At 40.0% G+C, this 24,847-nt stretch overlaps 1 protein-coding gene across 4 annotated transcripts in view; it reads right to left on the bottom strand.

Moving 5' to 3' along the window:
- The window catches only part of RERE (arginine-glutamic acid dipeptide repeats), a 387,530-nt gene that overhangs the window by 192,128 nt on the left and 170,555 nt on the right, over positions 1–24,847 (bottom strand). For 3 of the 4 annotated variants that reach the window (XM_079776772.1, XM_079776773.1, XM_079776774.1), the window contains exons 3-4: positions 18,460–18,530; positions 9,251–9,376 (exon numbers count right to left, since the gene is read on the bottom strand). In XM_079776772.1, coding sequence (XP_079632898.1) covers positions 9,251–9,376; positions 18,460–18,530 — 197 coding nt within the window. The remainder of the gene's footprint in view (positions 1–9,250; positions 9,377–18,459; positions 18,531–24,847) is intronic. The other variant, XM_079776775.1, reaches the window with a different exon arrangement.

Raw genomic sequence — 24,847 nt, 5'->3', positions numbered from 1 at the left:
AAAACCACTTTACAAGTGAGGAAACTGAGGTGCAGAGAAATTAAGTAATTTGATCATTAGCAAATGTTGCCAACATGAATCAAGCCAATATCATAATTTCAACAGTAAAAAATTGTATTTTTTAAAACACATACATGATCTATTTCTTCCAAGCAGCTTTTCTCTCCCTGGAGCCTAAAAATGGAACAAAACACCATAACAGATTTTTCCTCTTACTACAAAAAAAAGTCTGAAAATTCATAATGTTCTTGCGTTGCTACAACAAACAAAAAAACCTGAGGGCTCAAAAATTCTCTTCCACCCCCCACCTATCTCTCTCACTTTTTCTTTCTTTCTCTCTCTCCTTCTTTCTTTCCTTCCTTCTTTCCTCCCTCCCCTCTCTCTCTCTCTCACTTTACTAAAAATTCTCAAATTTGAATTAATGATAGGTGAGTGCTGATCAATTTTTCAAAGACAGTGATTTAGTTTAAGTACAAAAAAATTGTTTTTTAAAGGTTGACATTCTGCAACTGTCCCAGAGAGTCAGGCAAAAAATAATGAATAGGTACTAATAGATGTGTGAAAACTTGGTGAAGAATAGGATATTTACATGGTCTCAAAGTTTCTCCATACAAATTACTTACTGATTACAAAGGGAAAGTTAGTAACTTATCCAAGTGATCAAAGGTAACATCACCAATAATGTGACAAGCTGATCTCATGTGTCCTCTGATGGAAGGTGCTTAGGACACAATACCACTAATATAACAGTCCTGCCTGCAATGCATAACCTAAATCTAATAACTAGGAAACAGCGAACTACAAAAATCTGGACTGTCCACTTTAAAAACATGCCAATGTCATGAAACACAAAAGAAAAGGAACTGTTCCAGATTAAAGGGGACTAGAGAGACACATAATTAATTTCAAGTGTGATGTTGAACTGGATACTAGACAAGAAAAACAAATTGCTATCAAAGGCAGCTGTTAGAACAAATGGCAAAATGTGTTTATAGATTAGATTATAGCATTGTATCACTGTTAAGTCTCCTGCTTTTGATGGCTATATGGTATCTATATAAAAGAATGTCCTTGTTCTATGCAATATACTTTTAAGTATTTAGGAAGTAGAGTCAAGATGTCTGTCTGCATATTACTCTCAATTCAGAACAATGAGATAAAGACCTCAAAAACAGGCCCACATAAATAGTCAACTGATCTCTGTCAAAGGAGCGAAGGCAACACAACAGAGCAAGGCAAGTATCTCAACAAAGGACGCTAAACAACTGGACATCAACATGAAAAAGAAATCTAGGCTTTATGCCCTTCGCCAAAATTAACTCACAATGGATCACAGATCTAAATGTAAAATGCAAAACTGTAAAAGTCCTAGAAAACAACATATGAGAAAACCTAGATGGCCACGGGGATGGTGATGTCTTTTCAGCTTTAATACCAACAGCACATAATCCACAAAAGCAAGAATTGGTAAGCTGGACTTCAGTAAAACTAAAAATGTCTGCGCTCCAAAAGACACTGTGGAGAAAAGAAAAGGACAAGTCATAGACTGGGAAAAAATATTTGCAAAAGACACATCTGATAAAAGACTGTCATCCAAAATATACATGAACACTTCACACGACAATAAGAAAGTAAACAACTCAGTTAAAAAATAAACCAGAGACCTTAACAGACATCTCACCAAAGAAGCTATTCAGGTGGTAAAGAAGCATCTGAAAAGTTACTTTCATAATGTATGTCATGGGGAAATGCGAACTAAAACAACAGTGAGATACCACTATACACCTGCTAGAATGGCCAAAATCCAGAGCGCTGACACCAAATGTTGGCAAGAATGTGGAGCAACAGAAACTCTTCATTCACTGCGGGTGGGATACAAACTAGTACAGCTACTTCAGAAAACAGTTTGGTTGTTTCTTAGAAAACTAAACATATTCTTAGCATACAATCCAGCAATCACACTTCATGGTACTTACCCAAAGGAGTTGAAAAACTTATGTCCACACAAAAACTGACACACAAATGTTACAGCAGCTTTATTCATAACTGCAAAACTGGGAAGATGCCCTTCAGGGGGTTAATGAATAAACCGTGGTACATCCAAACAATGGAATATTATTCAGAGGGAAAAAGAAACAAGCTATTAAGCCATGAAAAGACATGGAAAAAATTAAAGTGCATGTTATTAAGTGAAAGAAGCCAATATGAAAAGGCTTCTGTGTGATTCCAGCTACATACTGTATGACATTCCGGAAAAGGCAAAATTATGGAGACAGCAAAACAATCACAGGTTTCCAGGGATTAGGGAGAAGGGAGGGATGAACAGGCAGAGCACAGGATTTTAGGGCAGTGAAACTACTCTTTATGAAACTGTAATAGTGGGTTCACGGCTTTAGAGACCTGTCTAAACCCATGGCATGTACAACACAAACAGCGAAGCCTGATGTTCACTTTGGATGATAATGATGTGTCGATGCAGATTCGTCCATTATTACATCTATACCTCTCTGGTGGGGGACATTAATAATAGGAGAGGCTATTCGTGTAGGAGTGGGGAAGTTTGTGGGAAATCTCTGTACCTTCCGCTCAATTTTGCTGTGAATCTAAAACTGCTCTAAAAAAATCGTCTATTAAAAAAACAAAAAAACAAGCGAAAACAAACAAATGAAGAAATACCTAACATTCAATCTAACTGTAAAACATGAGACCAAAGATAAAAACAGAAAATACCAACTTCCAGGCATGAGACATATTTACTATAGACTCTGAAAAGAACTGATTAACTTTAGGTGTATTACATGAATTTCACTGACGGCCTTGATAGTCCTAAGAAATACTGCCACCCGAAGAAAGTACTATGATATCCCAAAATGAGGGGTAACACTACAAACAAAGTTAAACTAAACAAAACTGCAAGCTCACCTTCCATGGCATGGAGGGCCTTGGAATGTCTTTGGCAATTCACATTGGTAAAGCTAATCCTAGAGAACTTGTAAAGCCTGGAATTTCCACATTTTTGCTTAGATATTTTTTGAACAATATGAAACAGCCAAAAAAGGCAAGGTTGAAAGACCTAACAGTCCCTGTACACAATAAAGGGTGATGCACTATGCCTGGGGGAAAGGGAGCGCAACAAAACTTAGAAGCCACCGCTGCATCTCACATAGACCTATGATTACAAAAGACTGCTTACATAGCAGGCGGTTTCATAAAATCATAAGGTTGTTCAAATCTATGTTCTGAGAAGGTGGCATCATGCCCCTTTCGTAAAAAAGGAGATGAATACGATGGAAAGACAGCCGTAAGAACAAACTAGCTAACAATTAGCTTTTATGGCAGAGCAGGGTATGAAAACAACTGTTCCAAGAGAAAGGAATTAATCAGGAAGCAGGATATATATTAGTTGGTTGGGTGTTTTAAGAATTTTTAGCCGTGGCCAGTGTGGCTCAGCTGGTTGGAGTGCCGTCCCATTCACGGAAGGGCACGGGTTCAATTCCAGTCAGAGCACATACCCAGGTTGCAGATTTGATCCCCAGTCTGGGCGTATATGACAACCAACTGATGTATCTCTCTCACACTGATGTTTCTCTCTTTCTCTCTCCCCGCCTCCCTTCCTCTCTCTGAAATCAATTAACACACACACACACACACACACACACACACACACACACACACACACACAAAACCATATCCTCCCATGAGGATTAAAAAAAACTTTTCTTTTTTTAAATCCTCACACGAGGATATTTTTCCCATTGCTTTTCAAAGAGTGTGGAAGGGAGGGAGGGAGAGAAAGATCAATGTGAGAAAGACACATGGATTGTTGCCTCCCGCATGAGCCCCAACTGTGGCCAGGGATCTAACCTGCAACCCAGGTACATGCCCTTGACCAGGAATTGAACCTGAGACCCTTTGGTGCGAGGGCCGATGTTCTAACTGCAGAACACACTGGCCAGGGCAAAAAATTTTAAGAATTTTTAAAAACTTGCTACATTAAAATCCAATAGCTATTAATCATCTTTCATTTAGGGTAGTTGGATGAATTCAGCATTTATATTGGCATTTTTTCTGAAAACTCAGTAATTTTAACACCTTTAACTACAATTAAAAGTAAAAGGCAGCAGTTATTTTTGGCATATTTAATGTCAACTGGGGAAGCCACAGTAAATACTGAAAAAATAGGCTATCTTCAGAAACTCTTGAATAGCTAAACAAGCAACCAGATTACAGTTCTTTATAAGCAGCAAATGGGTAGAAATATAACCACTCTACTTTTTAAATAGCATTTTATAATAAATGCTTGCTTTTCATTGTTAAATGGTACTGAAGTCCCAAGTATGAGAAGTACCAGTGTTAGAAACAATACTTAAAAATATTAAATGTCTTACATAAGCAAAAAATAATGTTGTTTTAACACTGGTTTGAGATACAGTCACAAAAGCTAAAAGTAGGTATGAAGTAAAGGATTCTTCGCTTTTAAAGAAGTAAATGGCATACTGCATGGGCCGACTTGAAGAGCATCCATTACAGGCAGAGGAAATGCAGGAGGAGCAGTAGAAAGAGCACTGACCAGGGACCCAGGAGGCCTGGCTTCTGGCTTGAGCAGCCCCATATGAACCAGGGGTTTGGGAAAGTCATTGGGCCCTAGTTTCCCATCTGTTAATGGGCAGGTTTACCGACCTGGGGAATGGATTTATTCCAAAGGAAATGCAAAACCCAATTTCTTACATGTACCAAGTTTTACCTGAAACAAACACACAGACTAACAAATCAGACCACAGGAATTACTTTTCAAATGTACATCATAGTTAACCCTTGAAAAATATGTGTTTGAACTGCACAAGTCCACTTAGACTCGAATTTTTTCAGTAAATACTGTACAGTTTTCTATCTGCAGTGCGGAGTCAGCAGATGTAGAGGGATGACTGTATACACTGATCCATGCCATGTTATATAGGGGATTTGAGCATCCTCGGATTTTGATATCCACAGGGGTCCTGGAATCAATCCCCCCCACACACACACACACAGATACCAAGGACAACTTAAGTTTTAGGGGAGTCAACGTTATAATGGATTTTTTACTTGAGGAGGGGACTGACTCCCACATTGTTCAAGGGTCAACTGTAGATGCTATTAAGATGAATGAAAGAGAACTCACAGTAGCTGTTGGTCATGCATTCTTTTAAAAACAAAAGGACACTAAAGATCTGACCACCACCAGTGCCAACAGGAAGACAAAATCTACTGATCTGAACAAAGGGTTCTCACACCACACTGTCAGCGCCCTGTCCATGTGTCCAAGGTGAGGGTCGGCCTGTAAGCTCCCAGTGGGGGAAGCCCTCTGCCACACCAAGTGTGGAGCAGCGTGTGAGCTCCGGAGCTTCCAGTACAGTGGAGGCAAAGGGAGGCATCGTGGCAGCGTCCCGGGAGAAGGCGCCATGAGACCAGTGAAGGTCATGTAAAACCAGGGTAAGTTCATGAGTCCTGCCACTCACTCGGGGCAAGATTTTATACAAATGCAAACCTCAAGTTTTCTCATCTGCACAATTAAATAAATATCACAGATTGTTGTGGAGATTAAATCGATCAAAAGAGTAGCAAAGTGCCTGGGCACAAAGTAAATGTTCAATGTTAGTTTACCTCCTTAACAAACAGCTAGCTGATTTGAGATTTTAAATGATCTACAGCTTTTAATCTTAATTTTTAGATTTTTTCAACATTTTAGGAATCTGATTAGCATCTATGGTTGAAAAGTATACTCTCTGCAGAAAATTGCTCATACATATAAGACCTGCCAAGAAATTTTAGGAATTTAATAGGACCTCTTAAACTCAAAGAGATTACCTAGGGGCCTATGTGTAGATTAAGAATGTCTAGAAAACTAATAAATTACTTAAAACCTGAATTTGGCCCGGCCAGAGTGGCTCAATGGTTGAGTGGCAACCTATGAACCTGGAGGTCATGGTTCATCCCAGGTCAGGGCACATGCCTGGGTTGTGGGCTCCATCTCCAAGGGTGGGGTAAGCAGGAGGCAGTTGATCAATGATTCTCTCTCATCATTGATGTTTCTATCTGTCTCTCCCTCTCCCTCACTCTCTGAAATCAATTAAAATATATATTTTTTAAAATTTTAAAACCTGAATTTGTATAACAAATATCTATGTGATAACAGATAATGCTTAATGAATGCTTATATATGGTATTTAATTATTTCAAGTAGCCAGTAATATTGTACTCATTTTCTAAGTGAGAAAACTAAGGGTTAGAGAGGTTGATTAGTATGTCCTATGTTACACATGAACATGTCTAAAGAAAAAATATATGTTCTCCAAAAGATAATGCACCAAAAGCCAGTAAGTTAAAAAAATGACTGAAATAAAATAGCTCAACCCACTACCTTATTTATATTATATATGTTAGCCACTCAACAGAGGTCTTAAACACACAAAAATATATGACTAAAACATAAAAAAGCTCAATGACTAAATCCCCTAGCCAGCGCTGATCTCCTGAGAGGAAGAGGACAGGTGCAGCCAATAGAACTCAGCCTGCAGAGCGCCTCCGTGACAGTACAAATGAAACTGCATCCCCTTCAATGGCTGCACCATTTCTGCTTTGGAGTTTCTTGTGCCATTCACACCACCTTACACTGGGATCATCTCTGCCCAGGCTACCAAGGATCTGGGCAATGTTTTCTTTGCCATCTCATCTCCCTCACTACCCCCGAACTACCAGTAAACACAGTACTTTTTGCTAGAAAACATCCAAGCTAACAGATTCTCAATAACATGTAAAAGTGTTGCCTTTCCAGTACAAATACTTTAAAAATGGTCAATAAGTTAGAAATTTATAAAATTAAATCTTATGAGTTGATACATCTATTAGTGTAGAAACACAGATCACATATACCTGAATACGCAAAGCAAGTTAAATTATGATGCAAGCAATGCCATGGTATAAAAACTAAATTAACAAAAATAGTCTATTAGCGAAGACATCTGGTGTATCATGGCAAGAAACATTAATGATATTGTCTGCAACCCTGTAATCAATTTTTCCCCCAGCAGCTCTCTCATTACACTGTATTAGATCTGTGTGCCTGCAGAATTTATGAGAGCCCCACACAAGGAGGGGTGGGAGGGAGTTTTGCCAACTGGATCCAATTCAGATCCAGCTCAAATGACTTTGGCAGCATGAAGCTTTGTTACAGAACAATCAATACAGTTAGCTTTCTGCAGCAGCATCTTGACTGAAAGATTTATCATCTTATTACAGAATCTTCTCAAGCCTTCATATGATGGTACCTGAGTGCACCACCAATCATAAACTTATTTAAATCCTCAGTGACCACAACACTTTCACTGCTAAAAAGTAAATAGTGGCCATCACTAATACTCACAGAACAAGTTTACTGTCATGGGGAAAAATTTCAATCTGTTTAGCAAATCCTGGTTGGTGAGTATTGTGGAAATGAAACAGTCTAACAGTGACATCCACACTGATTAGAGAATAAAGAAACAATTACCTGCAAGCTAACAGCCCCTTCTTAGATACATATGGAAATGAGATGGTAAAGTAAAGGCTGAAGCTTTTGAAGTAGGTAGTCAAGTCAGGACTCTGCTAATTTGTCCCTTAAAATGCCAGTCTCTCTTCAGGGGTTAAAATTAGACTTTTATCCACTACCCTGGGTTTTATCGTACTTTGTGAATGGCTATTGTATCAATAATCCCAAGGCTTCCACGGTGTGAACCTTTTCCTGGCCTAATTCTGGATAAATGACACTGCGATTACCCAAACATGAAACTGTTGTTGTGACCATTATTCCTGGTTTTGGTACAATTATTAATATCCCATCTCTATTGTCTCGGTCCTCTTCATTTTATGCACGGATGACAGCCTAGCCTCCTAATTGGAACTTTCGGTCTTTCCCCACTCCACGCAGCATTCTGCTTCCCAATGAATCTCCTTAAGCAGTGATTTGCAAATTGGCTTGCAGGAAATAAAGAAGGCTGCAAAGGCTCTCTTCCGACTATCACATAAAACTTCACCTTTTCTAACCTTTAAGATCCTTCATGATCCAGCCCCATTTCATATCCCCACCTCTGCCTCCCCAGTCCCACTAACCTGTGCTCTTCATTGCCGTCCGGTGGTCTTCTCACAACTGCCCGCTTCACCAGGCTCACAATCTATGTGCTTATAGGGACAAGCTGACACGGACACCGGAAGGCTCCGCCACTCTGCCTGGCCACATGTGACGGACGTATCAAAAACAGAGCCAGCTCCTCAAAACCGCCCGCCCTGCCGTCACAAAACTTGCCCAGTGTCATCACCCATTTGGAGCACTCTCTCCTCTCAGTCTCAAGATAGGAACGTTCCACACTGCAATGGAACAATGCATTACCATTCCCAGAATTTTGTACTGCGCGTGTGCATCTGTGATGACTATTCCCTTGTGTCATTTTCTGAGTACGAGTTTGAGCTCCATGGTCAGAGTCAGATTACATGCAAGAGAAAGACAGGTCTTACATTTCTTCAATGGTTCACAGCAGTTGATCAGAACAATAACACCTATCTTTCAGAAAGCTTTACCACTAAATCCTCACAAATAAAGGAAAAGACAGGTGTGTACACAGCTTTCAGGAAAGGTAGGACAGAAGACAAAACTAGCCTCCGAGATCGTACACCGGGTCCTGTGTTCTAAGGAATAACCAACTAGGGACATGGCATCCTGCTACACCTCACACCCACATTACCACCAGGTAACAGAGGAATGAGCAGCGTCCAGCTGGGGGTACTGTATCTACCCCCAACCCATGCCTTCAGTGTTTAGTCTGCACCTGCCCTGCAGAAAAGCCTAGCAATACTCTACAAACTTTACCTGAGAGGACAGCACCCAGCACATCCTGGGGAAACGCACATTCCAAACTTACCCCGTTTCCCCATTTCAGTTGCCAACATCCATACTCGCTGCTGATTGCCAGCTCCTGCTCCTTGCAGCAGCCCAGCATGCTCTCTGCTGGTGCCAAATACCCTACCCTACCAAACCCCGCTAACTTCTGGAACTGTCCTAGAGGGGTAAGGTAAGTCCCGTATTTTGCTTCCTCTGTGCATGTACTTGTTACTCCTTTAAAAACACATACAATACAGCACATTTTTAAAGGGGCTCTGGGGAGGGAGGTAATATTCCTATTTTATACCCTATGGGATATAAAATATTGACAGCTTTTAAAAACGGGATTCTCCTTACCCCTACAGGCCCTCTCCCGGCTTCAGAAAGATGCTGTGGTGGCTGTGACGCCACCGGCAGAGAGCATGCTGGGGGCTCACACAAAGCAGGAGTTGGAGATCTGCAGCAGGCCTGGGAGGTGTGGACCTAAAAAAGAAAAAAGTTTTAAGTTAACACGCCCAATGTCCCCTCACACCCTGGTTACTAGGGGCACTCAGCACACAAGCATCTGCACAATCCTTTAGCAGATGGCGTCTGAAATCTCAGAGAATTTGTTCCACCACTAAAGTTAACCTTTCTGCATGAATCAAAGCCATTTCCTTAATTAGCTCAGCGTGAACAAACGTATGCCCCTTCCAGCTTTACACTTTAACCTGGATCCTGCCACAAAGCAGTATGGTGTGTGCCCCTCAGAATAACCAAGTTAAGATGGCACCGTGCCAAAGCACAGTGACGTGGCATGCTTTGTTTATCATAAAAATGAACCCCAAGTGGACGGAGTGAGCTTTCAGAAGCGTTTCTAATGAGAGATGCTAGAGTCCTAAGACATGTACTTAATAAGGAAATATTCAAAGCATTAGGGGTTTCAAAGCAAGGTCCTACCATTTTCTCAAAGTCCTCGTTTAATCTGGGAAAGCTAACGGCAAGGTGAAAGACAAAGCTTACCACCAGAGGAAAATAGACACCATTCAAATGAGTTTCAGTTTTCTCCAATGCCCGTAGGTACGTACAATGAACAGGCACAGAGCAGAAAGTTCAAGAAAGACATTATTTCTTTTAGGGGCAAAACCAGTTTGGTATTTTTAAGAAACCAGAAAATTTAAAACCAGCAAATGATTAGAGAGCAACTTCTGAAAGCCAGCACAGTTCATTTAAGTATCAAAAAAGATATCTCAGATAAGTTTTAATATGATCCCTTTCAAACATTCTAGAGAGCAATAACATTTCAAAAAAAAAAACACAAAACACTAACAATTCAATTTCACGAGGTTTTAAATGAACTAAAAACATCATAAAACTCAAATGCTTATATAAGATTTCTGTTCTTAAAGATGTTTAAAAATTACAGATAAGCAAAGTTTTTAATATTAAATCTTTTTAGAGAGTCCTGTCACATTAACTCCTTTTGAGAAGCAAAGAATCATTCTCTAACAACTTCCTGTAATTCAAGATTTAATGTCTATGTCTAACAAACAAGAAAAACAAACCCCAAGAAAATAAGCTAATATTGGGAATGTCTTTATCATGGTGGTTTTCTTTTCCTTCTCTACAGATCACCTTCTACAGCACACGCTGGGCCCCACGCTTTGTGTGTGGTCAGTCTGACTCCCACCGTCTCGGTTACAATATGTGATTAAATCAAGTGTTAGTAGTCATAACCTTCTCCACCACACACCTCCCGCCTCCCCATACCAACACTACAGATTCCAAATCAAAGAGTCAACTGTGCACAAGAATGTAAAGTATACTCAACATTTTTTATCATAAGCATCAAAGAGAAATAAATTTGTGGTTAATCTCTTGCACTAGAAATTCAATTAATCAGACCACTCAAATCCTTATACATTCAAATCAAGGGTTTTAAACAAAGACACCTAGTAAATAATTTCTAAGCACCTTGGCAATATTTTAAATACGCAAAAATTCAGGTAATGATTAAAATATTTTAAGCATTAAAAAGGCATCATTTCAAAACTTATCATTGTTCTTATTTAGGAGTCAGAAAACTGACACAGTATCTCAGTTTCCCTCATTTTATTTCAGTTCTAATAAGCTTTTTAGACTATTTGAGCTGGTTCTTAACACAAACATCCACATCCAAATTACAAGTTTCCAGTTGTATGGAATTGAGTTTGAATGACAAGACTTTACAAGTATTCTTGCACAGCAGATCTCTGCAAACATCAAATTGTTTCAAACTTCCCTAAGCTCCTTTTTAAAAAATTAGAATACCTTGAGTCTTCTGCATTGAAAAAATTTCACATATAGAGAACAGGCTTAGTAAATAACATTTAAGATATTTTATGAAAATAAATATAATTAAGTAAAACTTTTCCAGTGATTTCTTAAGAGTCCTAAAATTCATATAAATGAGGACAAAATTAATTACCAACTTCACAGTAACCATGAACCATTAAAACTTTAAATCCCATGTGGTCTATAATGACTGTCAGTCATGAGTGAAAACAGATCGATGAGAAGCTGAATAAATGGGGCCAATAAGGTGCTCTGAGATTATTTATTCCCAAGCCTCATTTTGATTTTCACTTACGTGAATACCACCCCAGTCATTTATAAGCTGACATTCATATCATGCAAAATGGTTGTGGTGATTCAAAAGAACTCTCAACATGACTGCTCCAGAACTGGGGGAGGAGTTAGCAGCCAAGATCCAATATCACCTCATCTGACTAAGAGATTTCATCCTACTCTTGCCTATATAGGATTAAATACAAATAACATCAAATTTACAAGTGAAAAAGACAGTCCTGGAACAGATACAGCAGATCCTCTTTTTGTTCATCTTCATTTCATTATAACACTGATGAGCTGTCTTAGGAACTTAACGCTTGTTTACATCAATTAGCCTGTGGTAAAACTGGTTTTGTTATATGTCATTGCCCTTAAATTCACAGAACCTATCAACAATGTTAAGTGAGGACTTAGTGTATTTATTATTGGTGGCTTACTCCAAACAGCACTGAGCAAGCCCAACACCCCAGGGCAGTTTATTAATTACAACGCCTATGGAAACAACCAAGCAACCATGACCTTTATTTTAAACAAAGAAAGAAAAAAGTCGTGGCCCTCCCTGAGAATCCTCTAGCACCAAATCAGTCACACACACCTTTTCTTGGCTGAGAAATCCGTGTAGGAGAGGGCTGCCACGCCACGCCCTCACTCCTGACAGGTGAAAACTAAACCAACAGAAAGGAGCAACTGCTCTTAAAGAATCGCCCGCTCTCCACCCCATTATCTGTCTCTCTAAGCAACACTTCATTCCTCACTCCAGCCAATTGATAACAAACTTCACCGTTTTCACTTCCTTGTCCAACGTTACACTCAAGTAACAAAGCTGCAGCTGGGTGGTACTGACCTTGTGGGGAACAAAAAGAAAGAACTATAAAAAGAAATACTAATTCTGCAGGCCTGACTTGAGGGACTATGAAAAACAAAAGACAGCCGCTGCTTTGCAGAGAAATGAATCATCCGTAAGGCATTTTTCCTATCAGCTGGCCTTCTCTGGGATGTTTACATGTATACTGAGCCCTCATTTTTCTTTGCTAGAAGTATTATAGAAAACTCCAAACATTATAGTAATACCTAAACAATGTTATGACTTCGGCTACCCTCATGTAAACTTCCTGAAGAAAATAAGAAACTGACTTTTAAAGTATTTTAAGAATAGAATTTTATTATTTAAGTATAGAAAATGTTACACATTACAAGCATAAACAAAAAGCAAAGAAGCAGATCTCTTTGGCTTGTTTCATAAACAGAAGGTTAATCTGTAGCTAATGCAAACATTGTATCAAACTATTACTAAAGTTTTTAAAAAACTTTACCCAGTGAATGCCTTCCACTGAAATGATATCTCATTCAATATTCAATAAATATTTATTGTGGATCTTATGTGGGGTAGGCAATATGCTAAGTGCTCAGTGGACACCAATGAATAAAACTGGTGTGGTGTCTGCCCTCACAAAGCTTAAACCTAAAGTACTCTTCAACATCATGATCTTTGTCATTCCATGGCCCAGGCACTGTGCTACTATCCACTCTGTAGGCTTAGCTTTTAACCTAAAAACAATCTACCTGCAAGAGAGGTGCTTTATATCCCAACTTCAGAAGTAAATAAAATTAGGTTAGGAGGATTAAGTGTCTTGCCCAAGGTCATGAAAGAGAGCAACTGATGGAACAAACTGATGTCAAGGTCAAGCTGTCGACCCCTGCACTGTTCCATCCCTAATCTCAGTCCCAGAAAAGCATCTCAGATTCTGAATTAGCCATGTTCAAATTAATGTGGACTTCCTGCCCGACCACCAGAACAGTTTTAATAAAAGAATTACCTAATATTAAAATGGTGTATAATGATAACTAACTCATTGTGTATACACATGTATGTACGCACAAAGAGTGCATGGAAATGTGTCTCTCACACCTCCCAGCATTATCTATGTAAAGATCTCTAACAAAAAAATAAGAGGATATAATTACTTATCCTCAATAAGTTTCCATTTTAAAGAAGGAATACCAGGTTCTTTTTTCTTTTTTATGGAACGCTTCACAAATTTGCGTGTCATCCTTGTGCAGGGAACATGCTAATCTTCTCTGTATCATTCCAATTTTAGTATATGTGCTGCCAAAGTGAGCACGAATAGCAGGTTCTTACTTTTATTCCACTTGTGAGAAATTCAACTTGGGGTAGAGAGGCAATTTTAATAGTAAATGGAACCCAAGAGAAAGCTACTTTTTCTGACTTTGTGATTTGTTGTGATCAGCTCTTGGGGTGTAACCCTATCAAACCAGGAATCAGAAAGAAATTCCAAATGCTCCTCTCCCTGCTGCTCACATTTGACAATGAAACAAAGAGGGAAATTGAAATCTTGAATAATTTGGTCCCCACATTCACAGCAGTAACGGAGATGTGCCTTCTCCAAGATAACTAGTGGCAAATTAAGGACTTAGCTATTCTGCATTCACAATCTGTACTTAGGACTTAAACTGTTAGGGACGTAAATGATACAACAGCACACTCATCCATGCAGAGCCATAACAACACATTGAGCCCTAAACAGTAAACTGGATATAACCATAATATTCCTAATGACATATCCCCAACTCTGAGGAATGTCTAGACCAGGTATAAATTTAATAACTTTCCCAGTTTTAATTAACCAAATAAGAGCCCAAATGAATCAATGTTATTTGCTCTAAATAATACTTGTAATAATTATATATCCTACCTGAAAATTCATTTCATATAACAACTGAAGAATAGATAATTATGTAACTCAAAGAAACCAAAATCATACTTTTTCTATTGTATGAACGAAAGAAATTAAGAATCCACACAAAATTGCCATGTAGAATATTAAAGGAACAGCTTCGATTACTTACCTGTGAATGAAGACTTAGGTATGAACTACTACAGCTAGACCCAGACCAGAAACTCCTGGGTATTATACTGAATGGAAATTACTAATCTCAATGATCTTCTTATTGAGCATTCTCAGAATCCTAGATTATTTTTAGATAACAAATTAACTCTATTATGCTAAGGCCTGGATGTCTATAAAAATGGAATTTTGTTGTTTTTTAGTAAAAGCAACAAAGAAATCTTTCTTTGGGGACAAAAACTGAATGTCTTCCCCCACATCAATCCTATTCAGTGTTCTCCAAAGAGGACTGATATCCAAAAATGCCACCGTTGTCTGTCCTTAGTACCTACACTCACTGAGGGAAGGAACTAGATCTCACATTCTTCAGCCCCCATTATGCTGCTGCACCCAGCAAAGAACACAAAGTAAGTTTTCAATAAATGCTTGTCAAAGGCCCTGATTACAACCTAAAACATTCTTAATTGCACTCTGGGATATAAAGCTCCTTGGTGATACTGACTCATCCAAAATCAAAATTCTCAAAGAAACCAAGTCACCCAGTGACCAGAAAAGCTGTGGGAGTGCAGCAGAAGAAAGGGTGGAGGGTGGTATGCTAGGCTCTTGCAGGTGCAATTCCTGAGATCAACTCAAGGTGGCCAAGAAGAGGCCTTCATGAGCGGAACTGTGACTCCACTGGAAGCAGCATCAGCAGAGCTCGAGGAGGCGTGTACTCTCGCTCAGCTCCGCAGTGTTCCAATCCTCTGCTTTCCCCGGCGTCCTGCCCCTCACCTCAGCCTGCCTGTGCCCTGCTTATGCCTGCCCCAACCCTCTCTCACTGAGGCAATTCTTACTCATCCCATTAGCTTTGCCCTCCCTGCTAGCTACTCAGTCTCTCAGTTCATCTTTTCAAGCCAGCCCACAAAGATCATAGATTGCCATTCCACATTACTGTTCTCTTAAAAAGCTAAAGATTTAGCCAACTGCTTTAATATTTAGTTCAGAAACCTAAGGTGTAAAGCTGCCTTATTTGATGATCCCTCTTTCTTCCTGCCTATTCTAACATACACTATCCATAATTCAACTTTACCTCTCCTGCTCTCATGCCTCTGCTTTTCACATATTCCAGATACTTTTGCCACTGTAGTCAAATAAACCCAGGTCTCCCCATCTGTAAATAAGCACATCTAATGAACACTTCCTAGGAGAATGAAAGCTTCCTAATAGAACACATAATTAATTCCCTTCCCTTGAAAATGCTACTTCCAAAAACCTCAGTTCTGTTAGGAACTCTTTTTTTTTTTTTTTTTTTTTTGCAACAGCATAGCTTTCACCTACCCCTGTGAACGTGCAGGTTCTAAATATACCTACCAATGTAGGACAGAGAGGTCTTATGGATGTGTTTTGATGGTTAAGTGTTAATAAAATGGAAGCCACGGATCCCATCCCCATATAACCTATCACCCCAACAGGGACACCTTTGAGTGAAAAGGGACACTGTTAGTTTACCAGGACAACAGATGTAAACCTGGTCAACAGAAGCAGCTGTTTCGTATCATGGACTCAGAATCTGTGGGAAGACAATCAGGGCATAAAATCCAAAGACCCTTCTTACCCAGGATCCTCAGTTCAATACACTGGCATCGTGCTAGTGACTAGTGGTAGTTGTCTCAAGTCCACTTCTCAATTCTTTATTCTCTGGTGTGTTTAACACTGTACTCTTAGCTAACGTGTAACATAAAGGGCATTCGCCCAATTATTTTTACAGTACCCAAATATACCTATATTCACAAACTCACCGTGGTAAAAGGATTAATTCTAACCAGTGGTATAAACAAAGAAATACATTTTAGTTACACTCGCAAACAACTAAAGATAAAATAATCAACAATATTTCAAAGCTACTGGCTTTTGTTTTCCATTGCTCCATTTGTCATGCATGGTATTTCCTGTGGGCAAAACCAACTCCAATTTCTTTTGTTTAAAATCTTGCAGAGGAAAAAAAAAGCATATTTCCTTCTGTTCATCCTTTCCCCTTATAGCTTGGGTAAGCTGAAGAAGAAAAAACCAACAACCTATAATTATTCTCCTCTATTAGGTTACCTTTTCGTAAATAGTACTGAAAATCAAGGAAAGAAGAAAGCGGATATCCAGACGATAACTACATTCCTTCCAGTAGTAAATACTTCAATATCACTGTTATTTTTACATAACTATAATGTGTGCTGAATACAGAAGTCAGAAAAAAACAACAACCGTAAGGCATAGCAGTGTGTGATTTAGAAAAAGGTACCGTAACATACTGCACCCTACCCTCTCCCCACACTGCTTTTGCCTACAGCTTTCATGTGTTGTGCTAGACCAATACTGACAACAGAAGCCTCCGCTTTTACTGCTGTTAAGACCCTGAGCAATTACTATAACTCAGCAGGAACTCTGCCCTGGACTATCACATCATCATCAGCATTTCATAAGCAACGCTGTTCAAACATGAAGGCACCAGCTAGTGTGCACACCTTGGACAAAAGGGGCTCGGTTCTAATAGTGAAAGAAAAATCTCTGCAATTTCATTTCAGAGCCGTAGCCTTTCCATGGTGCACTGGCATTGCATTTGGTAAAAGTCACACACAAAGACAGTGACCAGGAAAAGAGCAGCAGCAGCAGCCACTAGCAAACAAAACTCTGCAGGAAACAAGGCCTCCGCCCAGAGTCTCAATGCCAGTGTAGCGTCTGTAAAAATACAGGAAAGGAAACATGTAACAAATAACAAAGACCTCTACAAATGACAAAACTTTGTGTTGACATAAAATCTGAATAAAAAGCACTGGATTTTTACAAGATTAAACTGCAAAGCCATCTTGCAAAACAAGCAAGGAAGTTGAAAGCAGTTTGCCAAGTGTAATCCTTGAAGTAAATAGCACATTGGACTTTCTTTTAGAACAGTAAGCATGCACTGCATACACAATAACTTTTTAGGAAAGAAAAATAAATGGCATGCACTTATTAACTAGATTGCAATATACTAACTAGATATTTGGGGCCATAAGAAACAAAGAAGATGCAGAGTTAAAGATCTCTTCAGACTACTGCATTAATTTTCTTTAGACTGAAATATCGCATACAATGAATTGTCAAACGTTTCAAAGGGTTTCTGAAATAAGGACAGTCACAGACACTGATAAAATCTCTACAAATAAGGATTAGGATTTCTCTACACCTAAAACTTGAGAGTGGTCACAACCCTTCTGGTACAGGCATCCCTTTTTAAGATCTAAATGTTTCAAAAGATCCCCAAATAATAGTACTTCAGTAGTATTTCACTTATCAATTGCTTTATTGAGGAAAATACCTAATAAACAGGGATTAAGTGCATATTATCATTAAATAAGTAAATTTTAAAAACCACAGCAGCATATTAATACATTGAAAAGCAGTTGCACAGATGTGTGAGGTGCATTTATTTAAGACTGAGAATGTTTACTTGCAGACCTTTGCAAAATCTCTACAGATGTCCAGGGATCTAAAACCCCTAGTTTGGGGACCACTGGTCCGAAACAAAGAGATCATAGCGGGCAACATCAATACTTATGGACTTAGGAAAAGTTTTTAATGAGAAAGTACTATAGCTATACCATCCCTGAGCCAGACTTCCAACCCCCACTACTGGGACCCCAAAAAGAGATTCAAGATACACTCCGTACTCACTAAAATATCTAGTAAATTATTATGGTCACCACCAAAACCAGCCTCTGGCCCATTTACATTCTTTTTCTCCACTCATCAAATCCCACATTTACTTTTCTTCAGGATCTTCCCAACAGCTGAGAAGAAACAAACTACTTCAGAAACTCAAGGGAGTATCGGAAATTGATGTCAAAACACCTACGGAAGGAAGAAAACTTTATACACATTATTTACAATATGAGCTTTGTAAATTTAAGTGTTACAAAACTGGGAAGATAAAACTGGTGACTGCCTTATGTGAGTGCCACAGCCACCAGGGAGCGGAAGCACTCAGAAGGTAAAGTGGTATAAAGTCAATACGATAGACAAGCAATCATGAGACAGCCAAAGGAACTGGAAAAGGAGAAGGTCCGGAGTAGAATCAGAGCATGTGGAAAAAGCGCTTACCAGTTTGAAGTCTTGAATGCTACAGATGAAATACGGTGTGTTTGGTCTCCGACTCTCGATATACACACAGTCTTTAAAAGAAAAAGAAATTTTTAAAACAATGGCATTTACCTTTAAGGGAACAAAGACAGGGCCCATAAAGCCACTGCATACATAAATAAATGACAAAGCACATACATTTTAGAGAAAAATTTTTTCTCAAAGGTAATATTAAATTACTAGTAATTTTAAGCTAAAGGGAAACAGCCCTTGATTTCTTTTTTTTTTTTAACCACTTTTCTGTTTATTTAAAGAATTTGATAAAGCCTCAATTACTGTTTTCAGGGTCCCTAAAGAAGAGGCAGGAGGAGGAAATCCCATAGGATTATCCATATTCAGTTGAAGGTACTTGCTCAAATTTACCCACCAAGACAAAACCTGAATATCTTGCTACCAAGACAAAATCCTGAATAACTTATTCAAATAGATGCCTCATCGTCACAGAGAAATGGCTTGACCAAGTGCTATTTTATTTTCAATTATTATTTTGTGAGGAAAGAAGTGAAATGTAAAGACGACTAGCTTGAACATGCCATTACAATGATCTTTTCACTTAAACCAAGAAAGAGAACGAAAATTAATCTCTTGTGGTAGCACTAAACATTTTAACCTAAACACATTTTACTTTCTAATTGTAAAGAGAAACAAGGCAACCAATCAGAGATGGAATGAAGTAAACCAAATTACATTTTCCTCTGGAAGAGCCCTTTCTTACATCGCATCTGCCCGGGCAGGGGCTGAATAATTACGTTTGGTGCTGTCAACTGCTGCAGTCTAAAGGCTGCTTTTTAAAATGGCAAGTTGATGAACATAAACTAATGAACAAAAACAGAACCAGAGACAGAGAATCATTTGATCAGACTGTCAAACCTCAGAGGGAAGGGTGGGGGTAAGTGCAAGAGATCAACCAAAGGGCTTGTATGCATGCATATAAGCCTAACCAATGGACACAGACACGGGGGGAGAGGGGGGGGTGAGGGCATGAGTGGGGGGGGGCAATGGGGATTAAGGACACATATGTAATACCTTGATCAATAAAGAAAAATAAATAAAATAGCAAGTTGAGATACAATTTTTATAAAAAGCAGTGATATTAAAGGAAGCAGTGGATATAAAGAAATATAAAAACTTCACATTACAGTCCAAGATCATTGTAAAGTTTAGGATAAGAAGGTCATGTATTATTTACTGGGAAGTAAAAGCATCTGTAGGCAATCAAATTTTCTAGAGAGTGGCCATAATGTCCACATTTAAAATGTCCTTTGTTTTATCTTTCCTGTTGACCCTTCATAACGGAGATGTCTCAGAATAACTCAGATCCTTGAGAACTCAAGCAAACTCCTCTACTGCCTCATTTCATACATGTTAAGAGTCAAGAAATAGCAAAGGAGCAAAGATTTGGAGCCATCCATCCAGTAGACGTCCAGTCCCACCACAAGTGCTAGCAGACCATAAGAGACAGATCATGAAGAAAGTCCTCACTAAAAGGACACTTCCTTCCAAAAACTTTCTGAAAGACATCAGAATTTTTGTAGCCCAAAGTCATTCCAGAAAGAAAAGGACTCATTCAGGCATCCAGAAGTTCCCAACTGATTTCTCTACTCAGATATAGACTCAACAACAGAGAATCATTTCTCACTGCCAAGTATGTATGAATGAACTGTTGACCAAGCTTTTCTAGCCTGTTCCAGAATCCAGGATGCTAAATAACTCTGTTCAACATTCAGGCAACATCCATTTAACATGCTTATTGACATAAGAAACAAGAGAACTCTTCCCACTAAGGCACATATCTCTCTTCCTATCTCTAATTTGGTACTTAAGTAAAAACAGAAGAAATCCACCCAGTTGGGGTGACACAGTGGATTGAGCATCATCCCATGCACCAAGAGGTAACAGGTTCAATTCTTCGTCAGGGCACATGCCTTGATTATGGGCTGGATCTGTAGTGGGGGCGTGCAGGAGACAGCCAATCGATGATGGATGTTTCTCTCATTGATGTTTCTCTCTCTCTCTCTTTCTATCTCCCTTCCTCTTTCTCTAAAAATCAGTAAAAACATTAAAAAAAACACACAGAAGAAATCCATTCCTATAGCTCCAATGTGCACAATTTTGGGACACCCAAGGGTCTTATTTCTGTGTTCCAATCCCTATTGTACCAGTATGTCAAATCTCTAGATATCAATTATTTACTCATCCCACTCAACCTGAACACAAATGACAGTGTATATGCCCTCTTGTTCCTATTTCATACATAACACTGTCATACCTAGCTACTATTCACTGGCTTCAAAATTAATAGGTCACTTTCTTAACTAATGACTTACCCATTCTTAAAGCCCACATAACAAAAATTTTCCATATTCTATGGTCTGATCCCATACCACATCCACCACATCTCATCTTCCACTAGGCTGCATTCTACCAAAAGAAACACCAACACCACTACCTCCATTCATGCCAAGCCCTTTTCACTCCTTCATCCTGCCAGCACCTGCAACCTTATAACGAGTTACCTCCAGCAGCAGTGAATTCTCATGGCTCCTCTATAAAGAAACACCTCCTTTCTTTTACATAAAATAAACAATTACATTGCCTGGTTGTTCAGTTATTTGGCAGTCAGATGGTCTGCACTGTCCACATTACTATGTTTGAGCTTTGAGCTCAGAGAAACTTACTCACTTTAGTGTTCTCTGCAACCACCAAGAACTGGTGTCTGGCATTCAATATGACAGATGCTTAGATAGTGAAAACTATGGGCAACTTTGTTCTTTTTACATAAAGAAAAGCTCTACATATACTTTTCATAATCAATAGAATCATTATTACTCTAAGCCCTCTTACTGAGACATAAAGCAGTTATTAATTTGTAGTGTGGAAAAACACTTTCCAGAAACAAAAGAGAGAACCTATATTCTCTCATTTCTCACTGCCAAGTTACATTCAGGAAAATGATTACCTGTAAACACACCCGGATGGAACTGTTAGCGAAGGGAACAAAGGCCAACCATGAAGACAGTGCTCACTGAGATGGGGCGGGGGGGGGGGGGGGGGGGAGAGGAATAAGAGAGTAAAGGGAGGAAAATGGTGATGACTTGACTTGGGGTGGTAAACACAAAATACAATATACAGATGACATCCCTTTGATGTAAATATCTGTGATGTAAATATCTGTGTTTTCCGATGGTCTTAGGCGACCCTGCTATCGGTTCTCAACCTGTGGGACCCACCTGGATGGTTGAGGACCACACCCACAGGTTGAGAACCGCTAGCAGGGTCGCCTAAGACCATCGGAAAACACAGATATTTACATTACGATTCATAACAGTAGCAAAATTACAGTTATGAAGTAGCATGAAAATAATTTTATGGTTGGGGGTCACCACAACATGAGGAGCTGTATTGAAGGGCCGCGGCATTAGGAAGGTTGAGAACCACTGGCTTAAACACTTGTCTGCAGTCTTATTGGAAGCCTCCTCACACTCCAGACTTGAGAAACCCTGCCATGAGGGGATAAGGCAGAGAGAGCAAATTCTCAAATCTGACATATGGAATTAACACATTTACTTATTAATGACTTATTACTAGATAAACAGTCACTTCTTTCTGTTTAAAAAGTTACCATGGGCCCTAGCCAGTTTGGCTCAGTGCATAGAGCATCGGCCTGCGGACTGAAAGGTCCCGGATTCGATTCCAGTCAAGGGCACATGCCCAGGTTGCAGGCTCGATCCCCAGAAGGAGGCGTGCAAGGAGGCAGCCAACCAATGATGCTTTCTCATCATTGATGTTTCTATCTCTCTCTCGCTTCTCTCTGAAATCAATAAAAATATATTTTTTAAAAATTTTGGCTTTGCTTCTAAAGCAAAAGAGTGCTTTTAAAAATAAATAAATAAGTGAATAAACAAGTTACCATGGCAACCCAAATTGATCCAAAGCTATAATAAATTCACATGAGAGTCCAATGCCCAACGCTAGTAATCTGTTACTGTATTAAGTGATCTCTATAACTTTTCTTTATAACCCATTAAAATTAGGGTGATCCAACTAAAAGAGAATATATTCTAAGAAACAATTTGGAATTTAAGTCTCACACACACAAAAATCTACTTAATCCTCTTAATGATTTTCAAAACAAAATAAGGCCAAATACTCATAAGAAGTATTCCCCTTATCTCATTAATCAAGCAGCTATTTAAGAAAATAGCTTTATATAGATGTCTATAGCTAGCCCCCAAATAAAGCTGTTTATTTGGAAAAGGAAAGATGAGAACTTAAATTAACAGCAATGTTAAAATTTCAGTTGGATTATATGCCCAGTAATCGCTTAAAGCCAAAATTATTTTCTAAGAATTTTCATGCAATTCATGAGTGCATGGATTGTCTGAGCGGGTCTCAATGATCCTCAACCTGAAAATCCCCCCTGAGCAACACAAGCACTGCAGACACCTTTAAAGAGCTTTTTTTTAAAATCAGAAAGCTAGCAGTTCTGCAAGAACTGAGCAAAGCTGATGCAATCCATTAAGTGCATAATGCACATTTTCAAAATTACCCATATGAAAATGTGTATTTATCAGACTGAGCTAACAGCTGCTGCAGGGCAAATACATATACATATACATATATACATATACATATATATATATATATATATTTTTTTTTAATCTTAAAATCAGCAAGCCTGAAAGGGGCTAGAAAAATAAGAGGCTATTACCATCTATATCAATTATGCCAAACAACACATGAAACTAATTTTTTCTTTATAGGGGTGTGTGGAAATGAAACCATGGGTCTAGGTTAAGACTTATTCTCTAACACCTGGCCTCTGCCTGGGAATGGATCCCACGATTAAATGACCTCAAATCCTGCATCCATGATTTGGGCAATGACACTGAACAGGGGTGTTTCTGGCTGTTTTGCAAAACCTCACCACAGCTTTGTGTCCAAGAATCTATTGTACCATCTGCAAACAACAGAGCATATGCTCAGCTCAGGAAGGAAGTCCGCCAAAACGTAAAGGCAAATTCTCAAGGCAAAGAAAGCCCTACTTTTTCAACGCTCAGCAAATCAGCAGAAATAGAGCAGTGATTTTCAACCAGTGAGCCACAAGAGGCACACTGCACTGGGTGCCACAAGAGGCACACTACACTGGGTGCCACAAGAGGCACACTGCACTGGGTGCCACAAGAGGCACACTGCACTGGGTGCCACAAGAGGCACACTGCACTGGGTGCCACAAGAGGCACACTACACTGGGTGCCACAAGAGGCACACTGCACTGGGTGCCACAAGAGGCACACTGCACTGGGTGCCACAAGAGGCACACTACACCGGGTGCCACAAGAGGCAGACTACACCGGGTGCCACAAGAGGCACACTGCACCGGGTGCCACAAGAGGCAGACTACACTGGGTGCCACAAGAGGCACACTGCACTGGGTGCCACAAGAGGCACACTACACTGGGTGCCACAAGAGGCACACTGCACTGGGTGCCACAAGAGGCACACTACACCGGGTGCCACAAGAGGCAGACTACACTGGGTGCCACAAGAGGCACACTGCACTGGGTGCCACAAGAGGCACACTACACTGGGTGCCACAAGAGGCACACTGCACTGGGTGCCACAAGAGGCACACTACACCGGGTGCCACAAGAGGCACACTGCACTGGGTGCCACAAGAGGCAGACTACACTGGGTGCCACAAGAGGCACACTGCACTGGGTGCCACAAGAGGCACACTACACTGGGTGCCACAAGAGGCACACTGCACTGGGTGCCACAAGAGGCACACTACACTGGGTGCCACAAGAGGCACACTGCACTGGGTGCCACAAGAGGCACACTACACTGGGGTGCCACAGAGGCACACTACACTGGGTGCCACAAGAGGCACACTACACTGGGGTGCCACAAGAGACACACTACACTGGGGTGCCACAAGAGACACACTACAATGGGTGCCACAAGAGGCACACTACACTGGGGTGCCACAAGAGGCACACTACACTGGGTGCCACAAGAGGCACACTACACTGGGGTGCCACAAGAGGCACACTGGGGCGCCACAAGAGGCACACTACACTGGGTGCCACAAGAGGCACACTGGGTGCCACAAGAGGCACACTACACTGGGTGCCACAAGAGGCACACTACACTGGGGTGCCACAAGAGGCACACTACACTGGGTGCCACAAGAGGCACACTACACTGGGGTGCCACAAGAGGCACACTACACTGGGTGCCACAAGAGGCACACTACCTTGGGTGCCACAAGAGGCACACTACACTGGATGCCACAAGAGACACACTACACTGGGTGCCACAAGAATTTTTAAAACATGCAATATTT

Source organism: Cnephaeus nilssonii (assembly GCF_951640355.1).
Source record: "Cnephaeus nilssonii genome assembly, chromosome: 7".
In the NCBI taxonomy this organism is placed as follows: domain Eukaryota; kingdom Metazoa; phylum Chordata; class Mammalia; order Chiroptera; family Vespertilionidae; genus Cnephaeus; species Cnephaeus nilssonii.
Note: the sequence above shows the minus strand (reverse complement) of the source record. Positions and strands in the feature narration are given on the sequence as shown.